Below are 27051 nucleotides of genomic sequence, written 5' to 3'. Positions count from 1 at the left end.
GATTCTGGGGCTGATTTCAACACAATGTCCTTGCTGATTAACGAGGGATCGACTCTCAAAGTTCTATTAGTTTTCTACTTACATTGAAATCTCGAAGGAACTAAAGATAGGACATTTCTATTACTAAAAAAGTTTTCAGTTGAAACCTGATAAGGCTCTAAAAACCTTAAAACTGGAGTCAACAGTAAGAATATGGAAAAAAGGCATGAAGACAGCAGTGCTGAGAAGAGACTCAACTCTAGCGGAGAGGTGGTGAGAGTGGGCGGCCACGTGATGTCCTATGTGTCGTTGGTGCTCAATAAGTATCTGTTAAATCCTATCAGTAAGTACAAGTTACGCATTAAGGTGTTAAACAGTCTCTCAGAAACCGAATCCCTTCAGAACGGCCCCTCTCCTATTAATATGTGGTGTCCTAAAGCCATGCCCTTTATCTTCCCCAGAGGCTGTCTGGTTGGCCAATAAAGGGTCATAACCGAGCCCTCCAGAAGAGGAGGAAATAACTAACTCCTGCTGAGGTGATGGAATCCTTCGATTCATCCTCCAAGCCCGAGAAGCCCAAGTGAATACTCGGCCAGCCCTGATCTCCAAACAGAGGCCCAGTGTCCCAGAGCACAACGGTGATGCGTAAGGCAGGCGTGTGGTTTGCCCCAGCATCAAGTATACAGAACAGAGACCGGGACGTGCTGGGTAGGCTTCTTCTCAACACGTCATAGAGGAGGGGCCCTGTGCCATCACGGAGGGTCACTTGAGGTGTCCCCGAGGGTTCCTGTAGGTCACGGCTTCTCATCCCGACTCGTCCCGCAGCCGTCCTGTGACGGAAGCTACATCCCGCCCCGTACATGCTGCCATGACCTCCCTGACGAAAGACAGACATGGCGCCACTGTGCCGGCTGTCCGAGAACAGCAGCAGATGATGTGGGAAGAAGGGGGCCGAGTCCCCGCCAGAGCTCTGCCGGCTGCCCTCAGACAACTTCAGACCGACTCCCAGGTACAGTCCATGCCATCCTTCGGCCACAGCCTGCTTCCAGCACAGCTCAGACCTGCTAGTATCCCGGGCACAGGTGACTCATCAGAGTAGTAAAATGGAAGCGGAAGGTCATATGTTACGTTTCAGAAACAGAAGAAATCAAGGCGAGTTCAAAGAATATGAAGTGTGTTTTCCCTTGTGTTTGGAACCGAAGGCTACAGACCAGAGCTGATTTCAATGTTGATTTAAACAAATACATTTTGCGTCTAACTAGACCCAATTTTGGCATATATTCATCATCACTTAAGCTTATTTCACAAACATGCCCAGCAGCTATTTTTACAAAAACAATAATTAAGATTTGAAGAATTTTAAGGGAAAACGAGCAAGATTAGATCACAATGGGGCCAATATTTTGGAACAATACAAAGCTTTCCAGTTGCTGAGGATTTTTTAAAAAGTAGAAAGAACGTGTTTCCATACAGGGAGAGGACCATGTTAGTAAGAGGATGATAAAGTAAGGAACAAAGATCGCTTTCGCAAAGGAGAGAAGTAACAGACTAACAGACTGTCTTCTTTGCACTCGGAATATAACCTCTCATCTGCCATCTCTCAGAACCAGGAATGTCACTGTAAGTAATCTTGCCTGAGGACAAGCACGGAGACACAGGCACTGTAGTAAGCGCAGTAGCCTGACACTGCCATGGACCGCCTGGCCTCCGCCAGGACACGTTCTTACCGAGGCTCCATTCATTCCCCAGGGACCGGGGAGCAGAGGTGGGCTGCTCACAGGAATGACCAAGGCAGGCCCGCCAGCTTCAGGGCTCTACCAAGAGGGGGCGCCCTGCGCTCTTCCGATCAATAGTGTGACTTTGAAACCAGAACACCACCAGCCTCACCTTCACAGGTACGTGCCATAAATTTCCGGGTGACTATAGTTAATGCAAAAGTAATTAGCTTTTCTTTACACGAATAACCCTCTTTTCCCATACACAATAAATACGGAAGGAATTATTTACTCTATAATCGTCTGCCGTGATTTAAAGTTAAATAAATAAATAAAGACAAAGCACTGCTTAGTAATCTCAGCACTGAAGTACATGAAAAATTATACTCACTGCATCTAGTCAAAGCCAGTCCGACATTGGGACCAAAGCCACATATATATTTTAGACATAAATCTCTATAAAATCCATGTATTGCACTCAAGAGACCGAAGCTATCAAACGTTTACCATCTCTTAATACACAAGCGGTGCTAAACTGTACTGGTTAGTAAACATTAGTCATGAGCAAGTGCCAATATGGCTACTAAAACCCTAAGTGATGGAGACGATACCGCCGATGCCTTCAGAATATGTCACACAAGATTTGCGACGTCTATTTACATGTGAATAATCACACTGCTGCTTTTTGGTTACAAAGTAGGGAAATGCAGTACTACAGGGCACAGGAATGCTGCTCTGGGTAACAAAGTTTATTTCCGGTGGGAGGCAGGTTCCATTAACAAAGCTTTCGAACACATGACTTTCACGCTGACACTGAGTGCTGGGGCAAAGCAACAGAACGCAGGCAACAGTAGGCACCGAGAGGATGCTAAACGGGACGATGTTCAAGACAGAAAGAGTCTGGATTTTTAGTTTTCTTTAGGCCTGGGCTCGGGCAGTGTGCTTCGTTGAAATCAAATGTGCACGCAGCTAGTAGGACTCCGTCGTTTACGGTATAACTTTTCAATGATTAACAAGGAAAGAATACTTTCATGTGTCAGCAGTAACAGAAAATCTGAATGGTACCAAAATGGAAGACACGCTAAAGGTAAAATTGGCCTAGACTACGAAGCTTCCTTTCCACTGCTGCCAGTGGCCTGGGGAGCATCCTCCAGCTCTGACTTCCTCTCCTTACAGGTATTTTCCCTTCTTCCAGAGTTTGTGGTTAGAGAGAATATTTCTTGAATGGGGAGAAATTATTTCCAAATATAGAGCTTTAAAGAAAAACTTGGAAATGAATGTATCTTCAGTTAGATTTCAGAAAAAAAGAAAACACCAAATGAGGTCTATGGTGACACTTAAAAGGCACTTTAAATTTTAAAGGTTAAAAAAAAATCCTCTTACTTAATCCAGTTCATCAGCTCCACTGTATCTGGATCATAGAATTCTCTCAACTCGGAGAGTTCATCCATCATTCCTGGCCAGAACTGAAATTAAAAACAAAACAAAACAAAAACAAAATCCACCCCACACCCACAACTGTCACTAAGATTAAAACGAAAGGGGACAAACGGCATATAGCCTGTGAACTAAATAAACACGCAACCGCAGCATCTGAACGACTTCACCGCGGCAGTGGACCCTCCTAGCAGAAGCCAGCCAAAGTCCATAAAAGGTTCCCCGAGTTATTCTGAGCCAAAGCTAATCAGGGCTAGAGAGGTTGGCAACTTTTTACAATGAGCTTTTATTTTACTCTAATAAAAAACCTGTTGTATGTGGTGTTAGTATCTAGTGAAACATTCATTTCGATAGGACAGGAAATGGCAACCACGAGAAGGTTCCCGGTATGTTAGAAAAATAGATCTTCCATCATGCAATCTACCCTTCGATGCGGAATGTGCCCTTACAAGACGTTAGAGCTGCAGAAACGCTCTGGGACAGAATCTCCTCTCATCCCCACAGTTACGCAGGGAGGAAGTGGACGCAAGAGGGCACCATCCCTACTGCTGTTCACGGTTCATTTTGTTGGTGTGGAGACGCTGGCTGGAGAGGTAGCCTGACTTGACCAGCCCACGGACTGGCAGAGCTATGGCCTGAAACCTGACTCCAAATCCAAATCCAGGATAGCCTGGCATATTTTAATATAATTACAGGTACAATGGGAGAGAAGAATATTTGAAAGTAGGACTCTCCAGGAAATCAGGAACATTTTATGCCACTGGTGCCTCCTACTCAACTCAAGGTGGTGAAGGGGAAGCAGAGTGCGAACATCACACTCTGAGCTTACTGCTTTTCTACCACAATTCCCTATTTAATCCAACAATTAATTAAATGTTCACTGCTGTATCGAACGATAATCGGCTAAGAAGCCTCGATAATCTACATATGTCCTGAGGTGAACAGCAGAACTCCCATGTTGGAAGAAGGCCAATGACAAAGTGCCCGTGCTTCATTAATTTTGAAAATACAGGAATTTTATTTAGGAACCACTAACTAGAACCCGAGTGAAACCTGACTGCTTGGAGGCTGTGTTTTCAGCCCTGTCACTTTCTTACCATCTCATCTTTGGCCATTTTTACTGCTCATTCTCATCTAGTGTTCTGGGTGGGTGAATCTGGAAAACTGTTGGTGATGGAAAACCAAGACAGCACTACTGTCTCAAAGTTTTAGAAGAGATGTAATCATAGTGATTCAATGATACCTTTGTAATATTTCAATTATCCCTATTAATTTGGATAATCAATAGAATACCAACTTTTTAATGATAGGTCCAAATTATGTGGGTATAAAACATATTTTAAAATCTATCAATTCAATGGATAGTAGATATTTTTCTAGCTTGAAAGTTGCTGTTGTTAATTCTGAAAATGTTAAAATCTAGTAACACTGTCTTGTGGCAGACTTCTTAAACAGTGTGAAAGTGTCGAATTAACTAAATGCTGTTTCTAAATGACTAGCAATACTGTGAGAATGCAGCGATGCAAATAAATTAATCAATGTGAGCGTAATAATAACTCCTGATTTTAGAGTGAAGTGCATGCTTTTCCCTTTTAAATAGGATTGTCCTAAAGAGACATATAGCAAAATTGCTACTATGGACAAGAAAATCTGAAATCCTCATTACAATTGTTCTGTGAAACTCAAATGAGGCTTTGAAGTAGAGGAGTTCATTTTACTTATCAGTAAATCTGTTCAATAGTTGGAAAACAGATTCAGTTTCGGGGTAATTCTTAATATACATAACACCTTTATTTTCTTTGTGATTTTAAATGTGGAGAGGTTGGAATATCTCAACGGTTTTGTACCGTGGAAGCTGGACGCATGAAGATTTCTCCTGAAGTCCGATACTGAGAAGGGCTACGCTGATTCTAGGCAAGTCTTCGGAAGGATTATTCCGAGTTACTAACTCTCTCACTCAAAGAATATCAACACAGACTTCCTGGAAATGATGGCTTTTTTGGTGCTCTCACTGGTTTTTCTATAGTAATGGTTTTCAAGAGAGGTGGGGAGAGGGATTTTGCCCCACCCCCAGAGGGATGTTTTGCAATGTCTGGAGGTTTTTGATTGTCCCAACAGGAGAGAAGTGCTATTGGCATCTAGGGGGTCGAAATTAGGGATGTTGCTAAACATCCTACAACACACAGGACAGCCCCCTATGACAAGGAATTACCTAGCCAAAATGTCAATAGTGCAGGGAAGCCCTGTTCTGTGCGTAAGTGCCACCTGGAGGGCCGGGGAAACACATTTCTGGACTCCACTCCAGAGGTTCTGATTCGGTAGGTCTGGTCTGGAGTGGGACCCAAACATCTGTATTTCTAACAAGTTCCCAGGTGATGCTGATGTTGCTTGTCTGGGGACCACACTTTGAGACCCAATGCCATATAGCGTAGTTTATTTCTTCTAGAATGCCCTTCCTCAGTTTTGCCAAGAACAAGAGACTGAAGTCCTCAAATAGCTGTAAAAAATGAACACAATTCCAAATACACAGCTGAGACATGGAAGAACTCAGCCTACACACAGAGAGGCTGTGGAAAAAAGGCTGCTACCGTGTGCATACATCTTTAGCGTGAGACCAGAAACGTGGTGAGCTCTGTCTTCTCTGGGAGGAGGGGGTTTATCACCCAGAACCAACGTGCAGAGGGGAAGTTACCTCATTCCTTATTAAACGTAAATTCTACTTAATCTTCCGTTTTTGCTTTCCAGATGTTTTAAAGAAGTTTCATTTATTTACATCAGAGCAAGAAAATTCCCAGGGGCAGGGTGGTAGAAATAACCTATTTCTAGGTTTTCTAATATCTGAGTTAGCACAGTGCTCTGCCTATGACAATAAATGTCTTGATGGATAGGAACATGATAGAGCATGATTTTTTAAAATATTTACAGCAGAATTATCCAAGAGTGTGATTATCACATATTATTTTTAGCCTAAAACCTCTGGCTTTGAGTAAAATCTTACATGAAAGGATAAGCCAAACCCAAAGCTGAGCTGCAATCGCTAATCCTCCCCGTGGCTGAGCCCCCTCCTCCCTTGAGACTCCCTCCCAAATGAGGGGCGATACACAGTAGAGGATGAGATCTACTCTTTGTTCTGACATAAAACCAAATTTGAAGGAAAAATTCTAAACTTAAGAATATGTGTAAGATTGTTTAAAAAGAGAGGGTAAAAGCTCAGTTGGATGGCGTAGTCTGGGCTCCCTGCCCGGGTACTGATTCAAGCCTCTAAATCTCAAAGATGTGTCAAGAGTCACCAAATCGTCCGTCTGACTGGCGACTCCCTGTTTCTTACGAAGGATTCTCAGAACTGAAGCACAGTTAAAGCTATTTCAGGAGTCAACTGAGAATATGAGGAATTTCCTTATTTCCTATTGAAACTGAAGGACAGATAACAAGGCTAGCCTGGGACTGTACTTACTTACATATGCCCAGCCTCTTACAAAGTGATTTTAAGCATCTAATAAAATATGTAGGTTAAAGTAAGATGCATTTTAGGATCTCTTACTCTCTCTAAAGCAGGTAACAGGGAATTATTTTTCTTCTTAATTTACCTCAACATAGGTCTGAAAACATCTTTCGGAATTTGCATCAGCGGAATAGTAAGTCAAAACCAAAGTTAATCAGAAAAATTAACCTGTAGTCGTTTTTGCTACAATGTTTTTACTTGTTAAATACTATTTGGGAAATAGATGGGTTTTCCTATCAATGCCAGGTGGCTTCATAAGAAGCCAAGGAGAGGTCTGTAACCTCCACAAACCATTCTATTTGCCAGTAACATACAGAGTACAGAGTCAAAGCAATTATTCTGCTAAACTGATCAATGGCAACAATGAGGAAAATCAGTCTTACCTTATAGCACAGATACAGCAGTATTAATATCGGTACTGAATATCGCATTATACATATCTATATAAGAAAGACATTATTTAGATCACAGGTATTTTGAACACTTTGGCCTTACAGTTTTGTTTTGTAAACATAGGACCCATTCTTTTTAAAGCAACAAAAATGTGATTTCACGGAGCATGAGTCTCCAATATGCCAGACAACTGGGTCAACGTAAGGGTCCCAATCACTCATGAGATACTTGTAGCTTCTACTCTATTGCCACCTTGTGAGTTCACACGGGAGAACAATTCAAAACTGCAGTTATAGGCTATTAACCATAACCATATGCTTATTCATATTTTTGTTTTCCTATCCCCCGTTATTAATATTTGTTTTAAGGATAATTTATTATAATAATAGTGATAACTGGATAATGGAGTTCTTGAGGATTTGTAATTTTTCCTTGTGTGCTTTACAGTATTTCCAAATTCAGTATAATAAGCAAATCTAGCCAATGGTTTGGGAAAAAATAAATAATTTAAAAAATAAAATTAAGAATAAAATTATTTTTTGGGGCGCCTGGGTGGCGCAGTCGGTTGAGCGTCCGACTTCAGCCAGGTCACGATCTCGCGGTCCGTGAGTTCGAGCCCCGCATCGGGCTCTGGGCTGATGGCTCGGAGCCTGGAGCCTGTTTCTGGTTCTGTGTCTCCCTCTCTCTCTGCCTCTCCCCCGTTCATGCTCTGTCTCTCTCTGTCCCAAAAATAAATAAACGTTGAAAAAAAAAAATTTAAAAAAAAAAAAAAAAAAAAGAATAAAATTATTTTAGAAATAACTCCTCAGAAAATCCTAAGGTCTACGGCCACGCCAGCCTGAATGCGCCCGATCTCGTCTGATCTTGGCAGCTAAGCAGGGTTGGGCCTGGTTAGTACTTAGACGGGAGAAAACCATAAGGTGCCAGTGATCTATTTTCTGCCTCAAATTTTAGTATCTGTTTCATTGGACCGATGTAGGGGCAACTACCGAAAACAACAATCATTGGTAGGAAAGAAATCCTGAAAGTCATCAAACTAAAAGGGATAACAGCACTGACCCTCTTTGGGTTATAAAGATGGATCAACTTCAGGAGTAACTCCCATATTTCAGGGCTGCATAAGCCAAACGATGCAAACACACACATGTGTGACGTCCAGAGGTACTTCATTCTGTAGGAAAAGAAACAGGCAAAGGTCAGCAAGTGCCAGCCAGCCGTGGAGAGACCCGCGGTGTGAGACAGTTGTACCGTCTGGGACAGGAAAATCTAACTGAGGCTGTGCAGGAACCGTCTGCCAAAGGATCAGTTACGACTTTCACTGCCTTTTGAGAACCATCATATAGGTAAAAATAGACAAATCTGGGTAATTAGGAAAAAAGTGGTTATTAATAATATTTTGTACTGGAAAAGGTAGCAAACAAGAAAAATTTTATGGCAACCATAATTATCAATGAAGATGCCTGTCAGTTTCCAAGTTACATTGCTAAAATATGTCAGGTAAAGAATGGTCAGATAAAAACATTAATCAAGCAAACAGATAAGACAAAATACCTCATCGTACTCAATGCTAAGAATCCAAACAGAATGGTATGTATTAAGTTGTAGGCAGTTTCTGGTTTCAGGATGATCGTGCACTTTCCCATTTGACCCATGGATTGTTGATTTGCAGAATCACTGAATAAAACAGCACACATACAAAATTGAAACTGGATACATAACTGTAAGTTAGGTGAATCTTTTTAAAAGATTTACGCCTTCATATATATACAAATGTATTTAGAAACTCATCCCTTCATATATTTAGAAATGTATTATTGCTCGAAGACAAAATGAGTCAGCATTAATCAATTTTGAATTTGTGAAGCTAAAAGTGCTAAAATGCATCACTAACTAAAATTTAACAGATTTCATTGTAAGTAAAAATTTAGAGTACTTCAACCCTTTATAAGGAAATAGAAATAATAGTCTTCTGGAGTCAAAAAGATAAAGATATCTTTAAAGATATTTCATGAGTTGCTAGTATTTTGTTAAGTTTTCATAAATAAGAAAAAGTAAAAATGTGTCCATAAACTTGGAATTCAGTTCCTTTATGAACAAATGATCACATTTTAACCTATCAATGCCTCATTACAGATGTCTGATGTGATTTTTTTAAATCAAATATGGCTATGTTAAAGTAATTATACCCATAATATTAACAATAATTCCTTATCACGTAACACCCACTTTGTATTCTGTTTCTCATGTGCCGCCATTGCTTTTTTCAGGTGGTTTCTTTGAATTAGGACCCTAAGCTTTCACACTGCATTTCATCAACGTCTCTTTAAGTTATCTCTCAGTCAAAACAAGTATCCTCTGCTTTGAAGCTGTTTATTGGCTGAAAGAAATGTCATTTGTCCTGTAACTACTTCCACCTTCTGGATTTGGCTGATTTTCTCCTTGTGGTGGTGTTTAATACGTTTCTCTATGCCCACCCTGCTTATAAACTTATAATTAGATCTAGAGGTTAATTATTAGAGTCAGGTTCATTTATTTTGGCAAGAATACTCCATGGGGGACCTCCTGTACTCTAAACTGGGTCATACCGGGGAGGCACATACTGTCATCTCTGGTGGTCCCCACTTTAGAGATGCTGAGATGGACGAGTGGGTTCGGATGTCGTCCAGTGTGTTGTCAAGGGCATAAGGAAACAACAGGAAGTGCCATCAGTTTCAGATAAAAGCAATGCCTTGTAAAGGCCCCACTTAGCCTTCATAAAATCCAACACACCTGGATACGTAGGAGGCTTCCATGTAACTAGAAAACTATTCTTCCCTAGAAATCCTTTCAACCACCCTAGATACATATGAAAATTAAACTGGTATTCTAAGGTAATTTTCACCACTGGTAGTAATCTTTACTTAGGTGTCATATATTACAACCCAAACCCTGGCTTCTATGTTGCTACTAAAAGGTTGCTCCAGACAAGAACATATGTTCTCATTTTCCCCTGATACCTGAGAGAATTCTGCAACACCTCTCCCCATCTCCCTGGCCAAGCTGGAAAGCTCATATTAATCCCATGAATATAGAGCCCATGAGTTAATTCCTTTTCAGTCGTAGCCTTTACACCAACACAGATGTGTTGCGTGAACAGAACAGTATCATCCTTCCTAGTATTAAGATGGTGGAAATATTAAAAAAAAAAATTTTTTTTTCAACGTTTATTTATTTTTGGGACAGAGAGAGACAGAGCATGAACGGGGGAGGGGCAGAGAGAGAGGGAGACACAGAATCGGAAACAGGCTCCAGGCTCTGAGCCATCAGCCCAGAGCCTGACGCGGGGCTCGAACTCCCGGACCGCGAGATCGTGACCTGGCTGAAGTCGGACGCTTAACCGACTGCGCCACCCAGGTGCCCCGAGATGGTGGAAATATTTTAAATACTTGGCATTGATAAAATAGCCTTCAAATTACTTAGAAGTTCATCTTAAGATACCATTATTCTTAAATTACTTTAATTAATGTAGTACTTTTCCTCTAATAAGGTTCTAATACCCCTATGTGGTAGATGAGGATGTTCTAAAACCTCACCCACAATCATACACCAAGTCAGCCTGCAGAGACGGCTCCTAGATTCACACTGAGCATGGCAGACATTTTCACAAAATACTGCAGGCCAACTCAACTTCCTGCTTTGCATGCAGTCTAGAGTCCTGCCGACACTTGGCGTGTCTGGAATAATATTAAATTACACTGTCTAGAATAATTTCCATCTATTTTCACAGGGCTGGATTTTATCTTGGGCTAGAGATCAGGCTAAGAACACTTCTGAAAGATACTAAAATAGTTTATAGTCAATGAAGTATTTTCATGGTTCAATGTTGCTTCACTCTCTTAATAATCATAAAACATCTCAACTGATCTGGACTCATTTTAATGCCCTTCTCCAGCACAGCTCTCCGGTGGCTGCGAATCACAGCCCACCAGCACCTTAATTGGCAAGATAACTATGGAGAAAAAGGGCTTCCTTCTGAGCTTCATTAAGTTTTCACAAATGACAGCAGCTTCAATTTCTTACACTTAATTTTCTTTCAATTTAACACGGACAGTAAATGCAGAAGCCCTCCATCAGCCTTGTAGGTAGGTATTCCACACGTTTTTAAAAAGTCTTTATACTCCCTGGCTCTTTCTTTTAGCAGATTAGTAGACATGTTAAGTTTTTAGAAACAGCCAATTATTGCTGAAGACTTTGGTGGACTCCAACTTTACAAGCCCTTTAACAACATGCAACAAAACAACAGTTAACTCTTGATACTTCATGAGAAATAAAAAAGGCAGCTAGACAAAGAAAGGCAGAAAAACAACAGGAAAACTAACAATGAGAACCAAAGAGAGACTATGAGTCACTAATAGTAAAACGAGCTAATGACATATAAAATGTACAGAATGTTCCAGGCGTGAGGCACCATTCTAAGCACTGTATGTCATTTTAACTTCCCACAAACCCTGTAGAGTAAGTCCTCTGAGTATCCTGTGTCTATAGAAAGGGGCATACGGGAAGGGCTCAAAGGGGACAGCCTGTTCGGCGTTGCCTGCTTTTTGCTATCTCTTAGCTGGTCCATCGTTAATGACTAAGTGGAGTCCAATCTAAACTGGCTACGTGCCCCTTTCAGCTGCACAATACCGCATCTGTGTCTGATAGATTGATTTTCAACTGAGCACTTTTTTGGCAACAGAGAGCAAGTTCGTTAAAGCACAGCATAGGCTTCCGAAACACGCCATACCTGAGATTATGGAAGGCGACTGCTAACGCTGCCATCACTGTGATGGACAGAACAAATATGTAAGCGTAAAAAAGTAGAGTATCTGAGAGCCTTCCAAATGTATTAAAAGGTAAGAGGCCAAATGCTTCTTCACACAGATACAGATTTGCATCAAAATCTCTAGGGAACAAATGAAAAGGCAAAATATTAAATTCAAAACAAGATAAGTAAACCACACATTTTTCCTCAAAATGAGCCTGGAATTAATAGTTCAAGGCACTATGAAGTTTGAAAGTCCCTGCTGATTTAATATAAAAAAGCAAACATAAATTTTAAATTCAGCCATACCTTGTTGCTCCAAACCCAAATTTTGCCTTCAGAAATTTAAATATGTGTTCGTCTGACTTCAGATTAAGAATTTTCTATCAGGGAGGGAGAAAATGAAAATTACTATTAGCGCCTTATGCATGATTTCCTGGTAATTTCCCAATGAATACATACATCTGGTGTCCAGTTTCACAGGACTGCGTGTGTGTGTTTATAGCAAATGTTCTCAATAGTTGTCAGAAATGAGGAATTCTAACACAGTGACTTTTACACTCCTTTATCCCGCCCCCCCTTTTTATAAGCAGAATCACTTTTTTCAACCTTATAAAGAAGTTCAACACGTAAAATAGATAAAAGATGAGCTTCTTTGGTCTCAGGAAGGAGATGGCTGAAGCCAGATGAGTACAATTTTTTTTTTTTTATCAGAAAACCAATAATTTGATGATCTGAGACCTCAAACAGGTATAGAGCCCACAGGGCCTCTCTGCCTTTGGGGTCTCTGTCTGGAGACACAATTGATAGAAGACTCATTCACACAATGACAACTGAAGGCTCAGTGGTGGCCCCCAGAGTGAACAAATGCCAGCGCATATCATTAGTGATTAGGATTTTAATTCACATCATTTTATTTTTAACATAACGCTTTACAAAAATCCATATAACATAAATCGGTCAAGAAATTCTATCAAAAGGAAAATGAAGATAGAAAAGAAAGTAAGATGAATCCAGAAGTGAGGTTAGTACATAAAATACGTTTGCTAGAGATGAGCTGCAAATCTGGGCTTACACATTCTACTAGCAAATGCAGAGGGAGATAAAAGCACAGGTCATAAGATTAAAACAAACTAGTTGCTCAAAACAGATCCTAACACTCCTAAGACTGAGACTCAAGAGAAATTTTCCCCATGGGTACGGAAAAAACAGCAGGAGTCTCAAAGACGAATTTTTTCTAATTCCTCTCATTGTATGTAGCTGGCAAGACATCAAGTATGACTCAATAGACGGTATTCTTTGGGAAGTCAAGAATCAATGGTCCAGGCATGCAGCGCTCTACTGACTTCACTCAGGCACGGATGATTAAATGTCTAGAGTGGGGGAATGGGTGAACCGCGTATCTTTCAGCCAATCTTTCGGAAACGCTGATTGCTCAGCTCAAGTAAGCTTCTGATAAGTACTGAACTGTGTGGGGTTTAAGAACTAGCGACAAGGACCTGGAGTGGAACTGTTTAATGTGGCCGGATGAGTGAGAGTCTCTGAGAGTCAACAGACAGGAAGAGGGACTGCCAACGTACATGCGGATGTCTCCTGCCATGAAACCAGCCTGCCAGGAGGGGCAAAATCGTTTCAATAAATCACTGCAGTTCCAACAGTAAAGCTAGTTTCTCTCTCTTCTTTTCTTTTGTTTTAAGTAATCTTCTATACCTACCGTGGGGCTCGAACTGATGACCCCGAGACCAAGAGTTGCACGCTTCACCAGCTGAGACAGCCAGGCGCCCTGCCTGTTGTTCATCTATCAACTTAACCCAGTGAAAACCATGTCATCTTTTTCTTTGTACCACAGTGCAAGAAAATGCTCTCTAAAAAGTAGAATTTTTTAAAATTAGAGAGACACTTGTTTAATGCCTTTAAAGTTGAGCTTTTAAAAAGTGTAGTAACTCAAAAAGGGAGTTCAGGTTAGAACATATTTAAAAAATGAGCAGAAATCAGTGACTGAGATAGAGAATAACTGTTTCAGAAACAAAGTGAAAACTGAGCTTGTTAAAAGGAGAACTGGTCATTCTTTAGGTAACTTTAATTCATAAATTAAATGTCATTTTATTAACCTACCTTAATAATGTTGTTGAGAAAAAGTGTCAAGCATAAAACTGCAAATAAATGTAATAATAGTTTCCCCAGCCTATTAAGGAAGCTTCCAGTTTTCAGATTTTTCTAGAAATGAAAACAGCTGAGTCTTAATTCTTAAATTACTTCAGAGACATTTAAGATGAGATTACTTAAGGATTTAAAACATGAGATCATGCAACATACTGGGAAAATATGTGGAAAATATCACCTACTTTTCACGAGGTTATATACTGTCTTAATGTGTGTAAACGTCTAATATAAATGTAAATGAATCCCTTAATAAGCTTCATAATGTCAGAAAACTGTCCTAGTCGTTTTTTTTAGACCTTTGCAACTAGAGTATGGAGTCTGCCAGGAGGTACTCAGGATACACTGACTGAACAAATCTTGTGGTCATTTAACCATTAATTCATGTATCACAGATGACACAGCAAATTAAAGACCTACCAGTATAATAAAAGATGAATTGTGCTCTTTATAATAGTCTTCTTATAACTGTCAGATTAACTTTACAGATCATCAAATAATATCTAATAATTTTGAAGAATTAAATAGGCATGATGTTTATTTATAACTAAAGTTAGAAGGATGAATGAGAACTATTGTTTTAGATCATCAACTGAGGCCTTTTTTAAAAAAAAATCTTTGTGACAGCTTGTCCATGACAGGATATTTTCTTCCTAAAGCAGAAGGTAAAACAGCTTCTTGATATAATAGTACTTATGAGAAATGTTTCTCATATGCTTATGAAAAAGCAAACAGGCCTTGTGACATTATGTGAAGAAAAACAAATTAAATCTCATGTAACTTTAAGAGATTTGAATTCTTTAATAAAACCAAAATATCAGGTCAGTGTTTTCAAATGTGACACTCTAGGAATGTCCCCTTATTTCTGAATGTATGTATCTGGATTCTCAAAATTCTCAGAGTTAATCTAAATTCACTTAAAAATCAATACCACGATACGGAACGCTGCGGTAGGGAGCAGTGCTACTGTGTCGCCAATAAGAAGGTATCCAGCAACTCGAAAGACACTGGGATGAACACATGTCCCCAAGCAACAGGTTCTTCTTACTCTTGAATTCACACACACCAGAAGTAAAAAAGTTTTTCTTCTTCGTTTCAGGTTTAAATCAATGGCATGCATTCAAATAAGCATCTCTGGCTAATCCCTGAACTGAGATTCCAATTCTCTAAGACAAAAGTAAATGTCAAAACAAGGGGTGGCGCATCAGAAAGCTTGAAAACAGAGATGCTACACCGTGCACATAAAAACAAACAAACAAACAAACAAACAAACAAAACCAAAACCCAAAACAAAACAAAAAACCCCTAAATAATGGGTCCGGTGCTTTTCAGTGGGAATCTGGTCATAAATTTTCCTTTGTGTGCTGTATAAAAATAAGGCCCAAGCAACCACACAATTTAAAAAAGAGTTTGCTTAAAGGACAAAAATAATGTCCTACCTGAAGTTTTCTTGCAATTAATACTGAAAGATTAAAACTGATCAGCAATGATCCAAGAATCATAGAATTAAAAAACTGAAGAATGCACACCAAGAGCAAGCCTGTCATTTGTATGCCATACAGCCATGTCGCCTGCAACAAGCAAAGATTAGGTGGTTAAAGACTTTATCAGAAGCCTACCGCATGCTGGCACGTGGGCAACTAGCCGGCTGGATACATTTCAAGTTACAAATAAAGCAGAAAGCACACCTAGCTTCAAGCAATTCCATCTAAAATCCAAAATCATACACATACTGCTTATTTACCTTTTAATATACTGCATTTTATTTATTTTTTTAATTTTTTTGACGTTTATTTATTTTTGAGACAGAGCATAAACGGGAGGGGCAGAGAGAGAGGGAGACACAGAATCAGAAGCAGGCTCCAGGCTCCAAGCCGTCAGCCCAGAGCCCGACGCGGGGCTCGAACTCACGGACCGTGAGATCGTGACCTGAGCTGAAGTCGGACGCTTAACCGACTGAGCCACCCAGGCGCCCCATGATATACTGCATTTTAAACCTTGTAACATTAGTTAAAGAGGAAACAAACAGATAATATGAAGTAGAGGAAGCAGACAATGGCATAAACATATTCTGGAAATGGGCAAATGCAGTCCGCAATTTCCTTCTAAATTCTCTTACAGTTACTATGTACAGAATCTTCTGGTGTTCTGTTATTTCCGAATTTTCCACACTCCAGACTATCCTATTGCTTCCTTTTCTCTGTGTGTGCACCTGATTCCATCAGGCTGAAAAGCCCTCCTGGAGCAAGGCCTTCGACTTTCCACTTCGGGGGGTCTCTAGAAGGTGGCACAGTGCAGCAGTCAAGAACACGACTGGGGTCGGGGCGCCTGGGTGGCTCAGTGAGTTAAGCATCTGACTTGCACTCAGGTTGTGATTTCGCAGTCGGCAGGTTCGAGCCCCACGTCGGGCTCTGTCCTGACAGCTCAGAGCCTGGAGCCTGCTTTGGATTCTGGGTCTCTCCCTCTCGCTCATGCTCTGTCTCTCTCTCAAAAACAAATAAACATTAAAAAAAAAAAAAAACCCACAACTGGGGTCAGTAGCACCTGTGCTAGCTTGCAGATTCTGACATAAACCAGCTGTGTGACCTTCATGTGCTGGAACTGGTTCATGTGCAAAAGAGGGATGTTTACACCTTCCTCAGAGTTGCCGTGAGGCCTGGCGGAAGGACCGGATGTGGTACTGTTTTAAAATGCCTAGCACATAATGAGCACTCGCTAACGACAGCTCTCGGTGTATAAGAATTGTTGACAGGTGGATATGAAAGAAGCAAAACTCCACCAACTTGAACACAGAAAATATGCCACAAAGAAAAACTGACAGCCTCTAATAACGAGTTGATACTCTCTCTCCTCTTTGAGATTGGACAATTCCATATTCATATCGGCATATGAAAAATCCCACTTTCATTCAGCAGCAAACCAGATTTCCCTCATAGCTTTGTTTTCTTAACTTCAAAGGAAACAAACCTATAACAAGCATTTAGAAGGCAACACCTGTAACGGTTCAGTGCTTTTGCTTGGTTGTTCACAGAAATGTGGATTTTAGGATTATAATGGCACAATATTTCATTATAGGAGATTTAGGAAAACATAAAAAAAGAAACAATAATGGATAGAAAAGTGGGCTCTAAAATCAAAATCCAACATCATTACCTACAGAAATAATATTGATTTCATAGTGGTGGTAGGATATTTCATGTGGCATTTTCCTTATTTCACATTATATTGTATCATTTTCTCACATCAATGACTGTTCTGTGAAAACTTAATTTTAAATGGTTACATAACATTCTACCATATGCTGTAATTTGTCTGCCAGTGGATCATTTGTTCCCAGCTTTTCATTATTGTTGAAGTTAATGTTATTACGAACATCCTTTTGAAAAAGTCCTCAAATCATTGTATCTGATTACACTCCTCCACCCTTATCTGCGAGGGATCTGTTCCAAGATCCCAGTGGGCTCCTGCCTAGTCGTGCCTGAAACCATGAATGCACCGAATGGATGGATAGTATGTTTTCTCCTGTACATGATGATAAAGTTTAACTTACAATTTAGGCACAGTAAGAGATTAACAACAGTAACCAATAATAAAATAGACCCACTGTAACAATATACTGTACAAGATTTATGGGAATGTAGTCTCTCTCAAAATATCTTCTTATACTGCACTCACCCTTTTTCTTGTGATATGCTAAAATGCCTACGTGATGAGATGAATGAAATAAGGTGAGTGATGCAGGCATGTGACATTGAATCAGGCTACTACTGTCATTCTGGCTATAGGTCAGAGGTGGATTATCTGCTTCTCACCGTGGCTGACCTCACATAACTGAAAACATGATAAGGTGTGGGGGTGGGGAGGCTTCCGTAGCTCCTTAATTTGTTCATTGTTGTATAGCTAGCACCTAAAACAACACCCACTAGGACAGTGACACTCAATAAATATTGGAGGGACGAATGAATGCATTTCCTTAGGACAGATTCCTAAAAGTACAATTACTAGATAGCGAAGGAATAGTTATTCTTTTTTAATAGCTTTATTGAGATAGAATTCACATGCCATAAAATTCACCTTTTTAAAGGGAACAATTCCTGACTTTTAGTATTAACAGTTGTGCAAACATCACCAAAATCTAATTTTAAGATATCCTCATCATCTCCCCAGTCCCCCCAAATTCCATAGCCATTAGCTGTAACTCCTTTTTTTTTTTTTTTTTTTTTGTAGGTCCTCACTCCTTATTTCCTTCCCATCATTCCTATCCAACACCAATCTACTTTCTGCCTCTAAGGATTGGCATATTTTGACATTCCATACAAGTGGAACCACACAATATTTGTTTTTGTGTGACTGGCTTCGTAGCACAGTGTTTTTTCAAGGTTCCTTCATGTTGTAGCATGTATCAGTGCTTCATTCTAAATTTTGACGGTTGAATAATATTCCGTTGTACCACATTTTGTTTACCCCATTCATCAAGTGATGGGCATTTTGGTAGTTTCCACTTTCTGGCCATTCTGAATCACGCTGCTATGAACATTCATGTACAAATTTTTATGCAGATATAGGTTTTCATTGCTCTTGGGTATGTTACTTAGCAGTGGAATTGCTGATCGCATGGCAACTCTATGTTTAACACGTGAGCCAGTGCTAAATTGTTTTCCAAAGAGGCTGCACCCTCTATGTATCCCTCCAGCAATGAGAGTTCTAACATCTTCCCATCCTTGCCAACGCTTATCATCTGTCTTTGTTGTTGTTTTTAGATTTTAGACATCTGAGTGGGGGTGAAAGTGTATCTTATTTTGTTTTTTTTTTTTTTTAATTTTTTTTTTTTTCAACGTTTATTTATTTTTGGGACAGAGAGAGACAGAGCATGAACGGGGGACGGGCAGAGAGAGAGGGAGACACAGAATCGGAAACAGGCTCCAGGCTCCGAGCCATCAGCCCAGAGCCCGACGCGGGGCTCGAACTCACGGACCGAGAGATCGTGACCTGGCTGAAGTCGGACGCTTAACCGACTGCGCCACCCAGGCGCCCCTTATTTTGGTTTTGACTTATTTCCCTAGTGAGTAATGATGCTGAGCATCTTTTCATGTGCTTACTGGACATTTACATATCTTCTCGAATTGTCTATCCAATCTTTTGCCCGTATTTATTATTGAAAGAGCTGAAAGAGTTCTTTATATATCCTGGAAGTGCATTATCAGATAGAGGATTTGCAAATATTCTCTCCCATTTTGTGAGCTGTCTTTTCACTTCGATGATTTGTTTTGAAACACAAAAGTTTTTAAGTTTGATGAAGTCCAATTCACCCATGTTTTTCTTTAGTCACTCATGCTTTTGGTACTGATCCTTGTAAGAAGGCTTGGCCTACTCCAAAGTCATGAAGAATTTTTCCTGTCTTCTCCATATTTTATAGCTTTAGCTCTTAAAGTAGGTCTTTGCTGTACTTTGAGTTAATTATTGTATGTGTGGGGGGGGGGGGGTTGGGAGGGAGGGATCTGACTTAATTCTTTCACATGTGGATATCCAGTTATTCCAGCACCATTTGCTGAAAAGATTACTTTTTCTCCATAATTATCTTGGCTCCCTTGTTGAAAATCAATTGTTTATTTTTGGTGAAGACTTATTTCTGGTCTTTCAATTTTATTCCACTGATTTATGTCTGTCCTCCTACCGGTATCACACTGTCCCAATTACTGTAGCTTGGAAATAAGTTCTGAAATTGGAAAGTGTGAGTCTCCCAACTTTATTCCTCTTTTTCATGGCTGCTTCAACTATTCTGGGTCCCTTGGGTTTTCCCATGAATTTTAAGATTGGTTTGTCAATTTCTGCAAAAAAAAAAAAAAAAAAAAAATCACCTGGGATTCTGAGAGAAATCGTGTTGAATCTGTACATCAATTTAGGAGTACTGTCATTTTAAAAATAGTAAGCCTTCCAATCCATAAACATGAGTATTCTTCTAACTTATGTTGGTCTTTAAAACTTTCAATGTTTTGTAGCTTGCAGTGTAGAAGAAAGTTTGCAATTCTTTTGTTCAAGTTATATCAAAGTATTTTATTCTTTTTGCTGCTTTTCCTTCTAGGTAGTATTTGTATTTTTTGCTCTCTTTCCTACTGGAGTGCAAATATTTTCCTCATTATCCTCTTTAAGGATAACAAATCACTCACGAATACATTTAAAAAAAATAAAACAATTTTTTGTTTGCCTTTTTAAGTTATGGTGTTTTCTGGTGTTGCCAGTTTTTGGGTCAAATAGGCATACTTCTAGAAAAAAGAACAGTTTGTGTTACAACAAGGTTGTATGGTTTTATAAATGTAACGATATTCAAGGTTCGTAAGAAACATTGCTAGTGAGCCGCCGGAATATAACGTTGAGTAGTATTGCATATTAGAAAGTCCTAAATTATCAGTGGTAGATCTGATGTTTGTTCTCAGATTTTATTAGTCCAGTAGAGTTTAGAAACGAGGTAGCATTAATATATTCTTTCTATGTAGAGTAACTGGAATTTTCTTCAGTGGGTCTTGCTCCTGCTCTCTATAATCATTTAAAAAAAATTTTTTTTAATGTTTATTTTTGAGACAGAGAGACAGAGCATGAGTGGGGGAGAGGCAGAGAGAGAGACACACACAGAATCCGAAGCAGGCTCCAGGCTCTGAGCTGTAAGCACAGAGCCCGACGCAGGACTAGAACTCACGAACTGCGAGATCGTGACCTGAGTTGAAGTCAGACACTTAACTGACTGAGCCACCCAGGTGCCCCTCTCCAGAATCATTTTGAATTAGCCATGGTTAACATTTGTGTAACATTCATAAAATACCAGGCAGTTTTGTTCTAAATGACTCAAAGATATCAACTCACTCAAACCTAGGTGGTCCGGTTCCAGAATCTGTGCTCTTAATTAACTATGCTATAATACAGGCTAGAACAGAGACTCAAACTTTGGTATCAAAATGAGTTGAGATTGAGTTTCTAACGCTCCAAGGCCATATGAGGTCTGGCTAGAGGTTTGTAATTTTGCTTTTGAAAGAACTAGCTTTTAAGATTTTTTTTTTTAAATAATCTCTACACCTAGCGTGGGGCTTGAACCCACAACCCCGAGATTAAGAGTTGCATACTACACCAACTGAGCCAGCCAGGCACCCCAAGAACTAGCTTTTTATTTCACGGATTTTCTCTATTGCTTTTATGTTTCAATTTCACGGATTTCTGCTTTTATTATTTTCTTCCTTTTGCTTGTCTCGGGTTTATTTTGCTCTTCTTTTTCTAATTTCTTAAGGTGGGAGCTTAGATTACTGATTTCAGATGTTTCCTCTTTTCTAATGTGATACATTTCTCTTTATTGTTGCTTTAGCTGTATCCTACAAGGTTTGATATGACAAGGTTGCCTTTTGTCACTGAGTTCAGTGTCATCTCAAGGCTTTGAGACCATAGATATTGATGTTCTTTGACCCACAGGTTATTTAGAAGTGTGTTGTTTAGTTTCTAAGTATTATAATTTTTTTTTTAATCTTTCTGTACTGATTTCTAGTTTGACTCTATTGATTCAATCCATTGGCTCTTCTGCTGTTATTGGGTGTGGTGTTCTATAAATGTTGATTACATCCTGTTCCTGGTGTTAAGTACTACATCCTTAATGATTTTCTGTTTTATCAATTGTTGAAAGAGGGGTGTTGAGGTCCTCAACTTATTTGTGGATTTGTCTAGTTCTCCTTTTGGCTGCCAGTTTTTGCTTCACATATTTTGTAGCTCTACTGTTCAGTGCACACATATTTAGGATTGCTATGTCTTCTTGGTAGATTAACCCTTTTGTTATAATAACCCTTTTGTCCTGGTAATTTTCTCTGCTCTGACACCTACTTTATCTCATATTAATATAGCTACTACTACTTTCTTTTGATTAATGTTTGCATAGTGTTATCTTTCCCAGTTTCTTTTACTTTCAATCTTCTTAATGTTGTGTTTGAAATAAGTTCTTGTGCTTCTTTAACCCACTCTACCAATCTCTGTCTTTAAGTAGTTGTAGTTAGATCATTCATCTTTAATGTAATTATTGATTTGTTAGGTCGTACCTGTCATTTTGTTTTCCGTTTGCTCACTGTTTTTCATCTGTTTTCTTTTTCTTACCTTCCTGTTGGTTACTTGAACATTCTTAGAATTCCATTTTTATTTATTTATAGTATTTTTGAATTTATCTTTTTGTACAGATTTTTTAATGGTCGTTCTGGGTTATTACATTATACATTCATAACTTACCACAGTCTACTGGTGTGGCTATTTTACCAGTTTGAATCAAGTATAGAAACTTTACTTAAATCCCTTTTTTCTTCCCATTTATAACACAATTATCTTAGATATTTCTTCTACATACAATGAGAACCACATTCAACATTATAATTTTTGCTTCAGCCATCAAACATACATTAGAAAACTCAAGAGGAGATGGCAAGTCTGTTTTATTTATTAATAGTTTTACTCTTTTGCCTTTTCTTTGTTCCTGATGTCCCAACATTTCTTCTTTATCATTTCCTGTTTCAAGAACTTCTTTTAGCCATTTTTAAAAAAAAAAAATTTTTTTTTCAACGTTTATTTATTTTTGGGACAGAGAGAGACAGAGCATGAACGGGGGAGGGGCAGAGAGAGAGGGAGACACAGAATCGGAAACAGGCTCCAGGCTCTGAGCCATCAGCCCAGAGCCTGACGCGGGGCTCGAACTCCCGGACCGCGAGATCGTGACCTGGCTGAAGTCGGACGCTTAACCGACTGCGCCACCCAGGCGCCCCCTTTTAGCCATTTTTTAGAGTAGTTCCATGAGCAACAAACTCTTTTCCTTCATCTGAGAATGTTTTCTTTTCTCCTCCTTCTGTGAAGGATATTTTTGCTGGGCATAGGATCCTGGGTTAACCATTCTTTTCTTTCAGCACCATTGTTTCTGATGAGAAACCTGCTGTCACTCAACTTAGTTTTCCCCTTTGGATAAGTATTGTTTTTCTCTGCTTTTAAGATTTCTTATTTATTTATTTATTTATTTATTTATTTATTTATTTATTTATTATTTAATGTTATTTTATCTTATCTTATTTATTTATTTATTTTTATTTTTTTAAAGTAAGCTTCATGCCTAGTGTGGAACCCAATGCTGGGCTTGAACTAATGACTCTGAGATCAAGACCTGAGCTGAGACCAAAAGTTGGATGCTTAACTGACTCTGCCACTCAGGCACCCCTCTTTATCTTTAGTCTTCAGAAGTTTGATTGTTATGTGTCTTGGCATGTATTTGTTTGGGTTTAGCCTATTTGACATTAGCTCAGCTTCTTGATTCTGTAAGTTTCCATCTTTTGTGAAATTTGGGAAATTCTCAAACACCTTCAAAAAGTACTTTTTCAAATACTTTTTTTCAGTCTTACACTCGATCTCTCCTTTGGGGATTTTGAGTAGAAGAATATTAGAGTTTTTGTTACAGTCCCACAGGAACCTGAGGCTGCTCTTTTTTTTTTCCCCACTCTATTTTCTCTTGTTCAAATTAGGTAATTTCTAACCTGTTCTATCTTCAAGTTCACTGGTTCTTTCTTCTTAAAAAAAATTTTTTTTTAATGTTTATTTTTAAGAGACAGAGATAGACAGAGCATGAGCAGGGGAGGGGCAGAGAGAGACACACACACAGAATCTGAAGTAGGCTTTAGGCTCTGAGCTGTCAGCACAGAACCTGATGTGGGGCTCGAATCCACGAGCTATGAGATTATGAACTGAGCCGAAGTCGGGCGCTTAACCAACTGAGCCACCCAAGTGCCCCTCATTGGTTCTTTCTTCTGACCACTCCATTTTGCTGTTGGGCCCATCTACTGAGTTTTTAAATTTTCATTACTGGAGTTTTTCAGCAAAAAAATTTCTTATATGCTCCTTATTTGTATCTTCTGTATGTTGCGAGTTTATATTTTTAATTTGTTTCAAGTGTTTGTATGTGCTCAATGAAAATTTTTTATAATGGCTGCTTTAAATTCCTCGTGAGATAATCCAACTTCTGTGTGTTGGTGTTGAGATCTGGTGATTGTTTCTTTTCACTCAAGACAGATTTTCCCAGTTCTTAGTATAAGAAGTGATCTTCACTTGCACTGTATTATGTTACTGGACTCTGGATCTTATTTAAGTTTCTGTATCAGGAGGCGTCCTCTGTGCCATGCCAGTGGGGGAAGAAGGATGCAGTCTCATTATTTCCAGATGGGGTTAGATCTAGGTTTTCCACTTGGCCTCTGCTGACTTTTGGGAGACAGGGGAGAGGGGTGTCTCATGGCTGGGAGATAATGAAACTTTAGGCTCCCTACAAGGCTTCTGCTGATACCATCCTGGCTGGGAAGGGAAGGGACGCCTCCATACTGCTCCTCACATGGCCCTTCACTGACACTGTTGGGGGTCGGGGGGAGGGTGAAGGGAGCGAAGGAGGTTTGTTACTTTAAAAAAAAATGTTTTTTTCATGTTTATATATTTGAGAGAGAGAGAGAGAGAGAGGGAGCACAAGTTGGGGAGGAACAGAGATAGAAGGAGAGAGAGAGAATCCCAAGCAGTCTCTGCACTGTCAGCACAGAGCTTGATGTGGAGCTTAAACTCACAAACGGTGAGATCATGACCTGAACAGAAATCAAGAGTCAGACGTCCAACCGACCGAGCCACCCAGGTGCCCCAAGGCTTATGGTGGTTAAAACTCTGGCTTCCCTGTTGGTCTTTTCCGACACCATCCTGTCAGGGAGAGGAAGGGATATGTCACTACTACTGGATGAAGGGAAGGGATATCTCACTAACCACTGGATGTGGCCCTCACTGACGCTTCTGGGAGACCGTGAAAGCGCTGCCTCCCCAATAGATTTCTTCTGACATAGCCCCAGCAGGAAGTGAGGACTATCTTGTTACAGCTGGGTGAGGGCGGAAGTCCAGCTTCCCCACTGAACTTCTGCCGATGGAGGTGGGAGTGAAGCTTTTTCCGTGGTGTTTGGCTAAGTACACAATCAATGTCTAAAGGTTTTCTATCTTGCTAGAGATATCCCGCCTCCCCTTTTCTGGTCCTTTGGCTTATCTTGGGACTTCTGATGGAGTCCACTGGGGTTTCCTGGTTGCCGACTTTTCCAGCACCTACTCTGGGATACATGAGGCAAAAGGAAAATCCAAGAAACCCACTGCCACGTTCTTCTTCCAGTCGCCGGGGCTCTAAGCAGCCTGCTTTCTTTTCTTCGCCCCTTAAAATCTTCTCATGTTTCTTTTATATATATTGTCCAGGGCTTTTAGTTGTACTTAGTGGGAGGAATAGAGGGGAGTGCATTTACTCTATCTTGTCTGGAACCACATGGAGTACTTTAAAATTTCTTCTTAGGTAGTGATCATTAATGCGTCTTGTTGTTTTCACAATGGGTTAATAAAACTTTATCAGCCTCCATATTCTTGGGCTTTAATATAAAAAAGTATATGCTTTATAACACCATCAACTGTTCTGCTCTATAGTTTCAAAGCCTATACACATTTCTAAGTGAAACTTGAGCTTTTGATGGTTAGAGAGTTTCTTTCTTTCCATCGACCATGAAAAGATGACACACACTGAAGAGGCTACTCTTTCTTGTCACCACATCAGGCTCTGAATCTGCATTACCTTTTTCTCTCCCAACTATTCTGACTCTCCCATTTGGCATGATTAGAGATCAGTGATTCCAATTTATAAAGACACTGAGGCTGCAAGAAGTTAAACCACTTGCCGAAATTTAAAGAGCTAGTTATTTTCATACTTGATAAAAGCAGCTTGGTTTTGCAACTCAGGATTCTTTCCTTACTAAGCTGCCCCTCCTTAAATTTTCATACTTACAGTGACCACCACTAACATTGACACAGTTTCAATGATAAAAGTTTAGCAAAGTTTAGAACCAAGTAAGACATAAATTAACTGTTATTCTTTGGTTTTGTGTGTGTGTGCACGCGCACACGTCAAAACTGTGTCAAAACTGTATCTTTTATTCTGTTTTCTAGTTTAAAAGAAAACAGAAAAAGAAACACGTGTTCTTTACAGAAAAATTAAAAAGATTTAAAGGACAAAAGGAATTTAAGAACATCAATCACACAGCTGATTGCTAATGCTTGGATGTATATCTTTCCAGAAACTTTTCTCACTTTCCCTATATGTGTTTTACTTTTAAAAACCAGATAGGGAAAATAAAGGTTATGTAATACTCTGTTGCACTAATATACCATATTTATTTAACAATATTCTATTGCCATTGACTTAGACTGTTTCCAGCTAGGGTTTTCTTATTACGGCACAACTTAAATGGACATGGTTGTTATTTCCTAAGGATAAATCTCTAGAAGTGAAAGTGTCAGGGAAAGGGAAAGCACATTTTTAGGCTTTTCTGTGAAATTACACTACAGAAAAATTTTATGTATTTGTTTTCAAAATAGCTCAACGTATTTATTTTTTATATGAAAATGCACAGAGTTCTTTTGAAAAGTACTTGCTGGAAAGGGAGGAAACGTAGTATTACATACAAAGAGAGAAAGGCAGACCAGCTGGCCTAGGAATGCGGCCCAGGAGGAACAGAGGCACCAGGCACCCCTTCCCTGGAGCCTACAGGTCACCATGACCAAAGTACACAGGTTACAAAACAGGAAAAGCAAATATAAACAGACTCACTTCACTTGTACACGAGGCTTTTGAGGCACGTGGAGCTCTATAACCATGATTTAGTATCACGTATACATACTTTCCACACAGAAACACCGCTTTACCTTTGCTCCACCGACTTGCTTTCCCTCCTGTATTTTACCTTCATAACCTGCCCCCTCACACTCCATCCGAATTCTGCTCTTCTCATTTGTGGCCCGGCCCTAGCCTCCCATTTCTGTGGAAGCTTTCTGGCCTGAAAAGAACCTTCTTCTAGACTTCAGCACTCCCTATTACTACAAATTAACATTACAGACATACAGACATCTAGTTGTTCTAGCTGTCTCTATATCTCCCAGGCTGTAGCAACACCCTTGCGGATGGGACAATGTCTTACGTGGGTGGTGACGCCCTGACGTGCCTATCCTGTCCTAGCTGCCTAGGACAA

At 39.7% G+C, this 27051-nt stretch overlaps 1 protein-coding gene across 4 annotated transcripts in view; it reads right to left on the bottom strand.

Annotated features, from left to right (window-relative positions):
- The window catches only part of DPY19L3 (dpy-19 like C-mannosyltransferase 3), a 79206-nt gene that overhangs the window by 13691 nt on the left and 38464 nt on the right, over positions 1 to 27051 (bottom strand). For all 4 annotated transcript variants that reach the window (XM_025914632.2, XM_086689565.1, XM_086689566.1 and 1 more), the window contains 8 exons: positions 15409 to 15540; positions 13925 to 14026; positions 12119 to 12192; positions 11792 to 11950; positions 8578 to 8700; positions 8086 to 8197; positions 7017 to 7073; positions 3078 to 3160 (listed from right to left, as the gene is read on the bottom strand). In XM_025914632.2, the coding sequence (XP_025770417.1) occupies positions 3078 to 3160; positions 7017 to 7073; positions 8086 to 8197; positions 8578 to 8700; positions 11792 to 11950; positions 12119 to 12192; positions 13925 to 14026; positions 15409 to 15540 (842 nt within the window). The remainder of the gene's footprint in view (positions 1 to 3077; positions 3161 to 7016; positions 7074 to 8085; positions 8198 to 8577; positions 8701 to 11791; positions 11951 to 12118; positions 12193 to 13924; positions 14027 to 15408; positions 15541 to 27051) is intronic.

This window comes from Puma concolor, chromosome E2, assembly GCF_028749965.1.
Source record: "Puma concolor isolate L17-30 chromosome E2, mPumCon1.1.hap2, whole genome shotgun sequence".
In the NCBI taxonomy this organism is placed as follows: Eukaryota; Metazoa; Chordata; class Mammalia; order Carnivora; family Felidae; genus Puma; species Puma concolor.
Note: the sequence above shows the minus strand (reverse complement) of the source record. Positions and strands in the feature narration are given on the sequence as shown.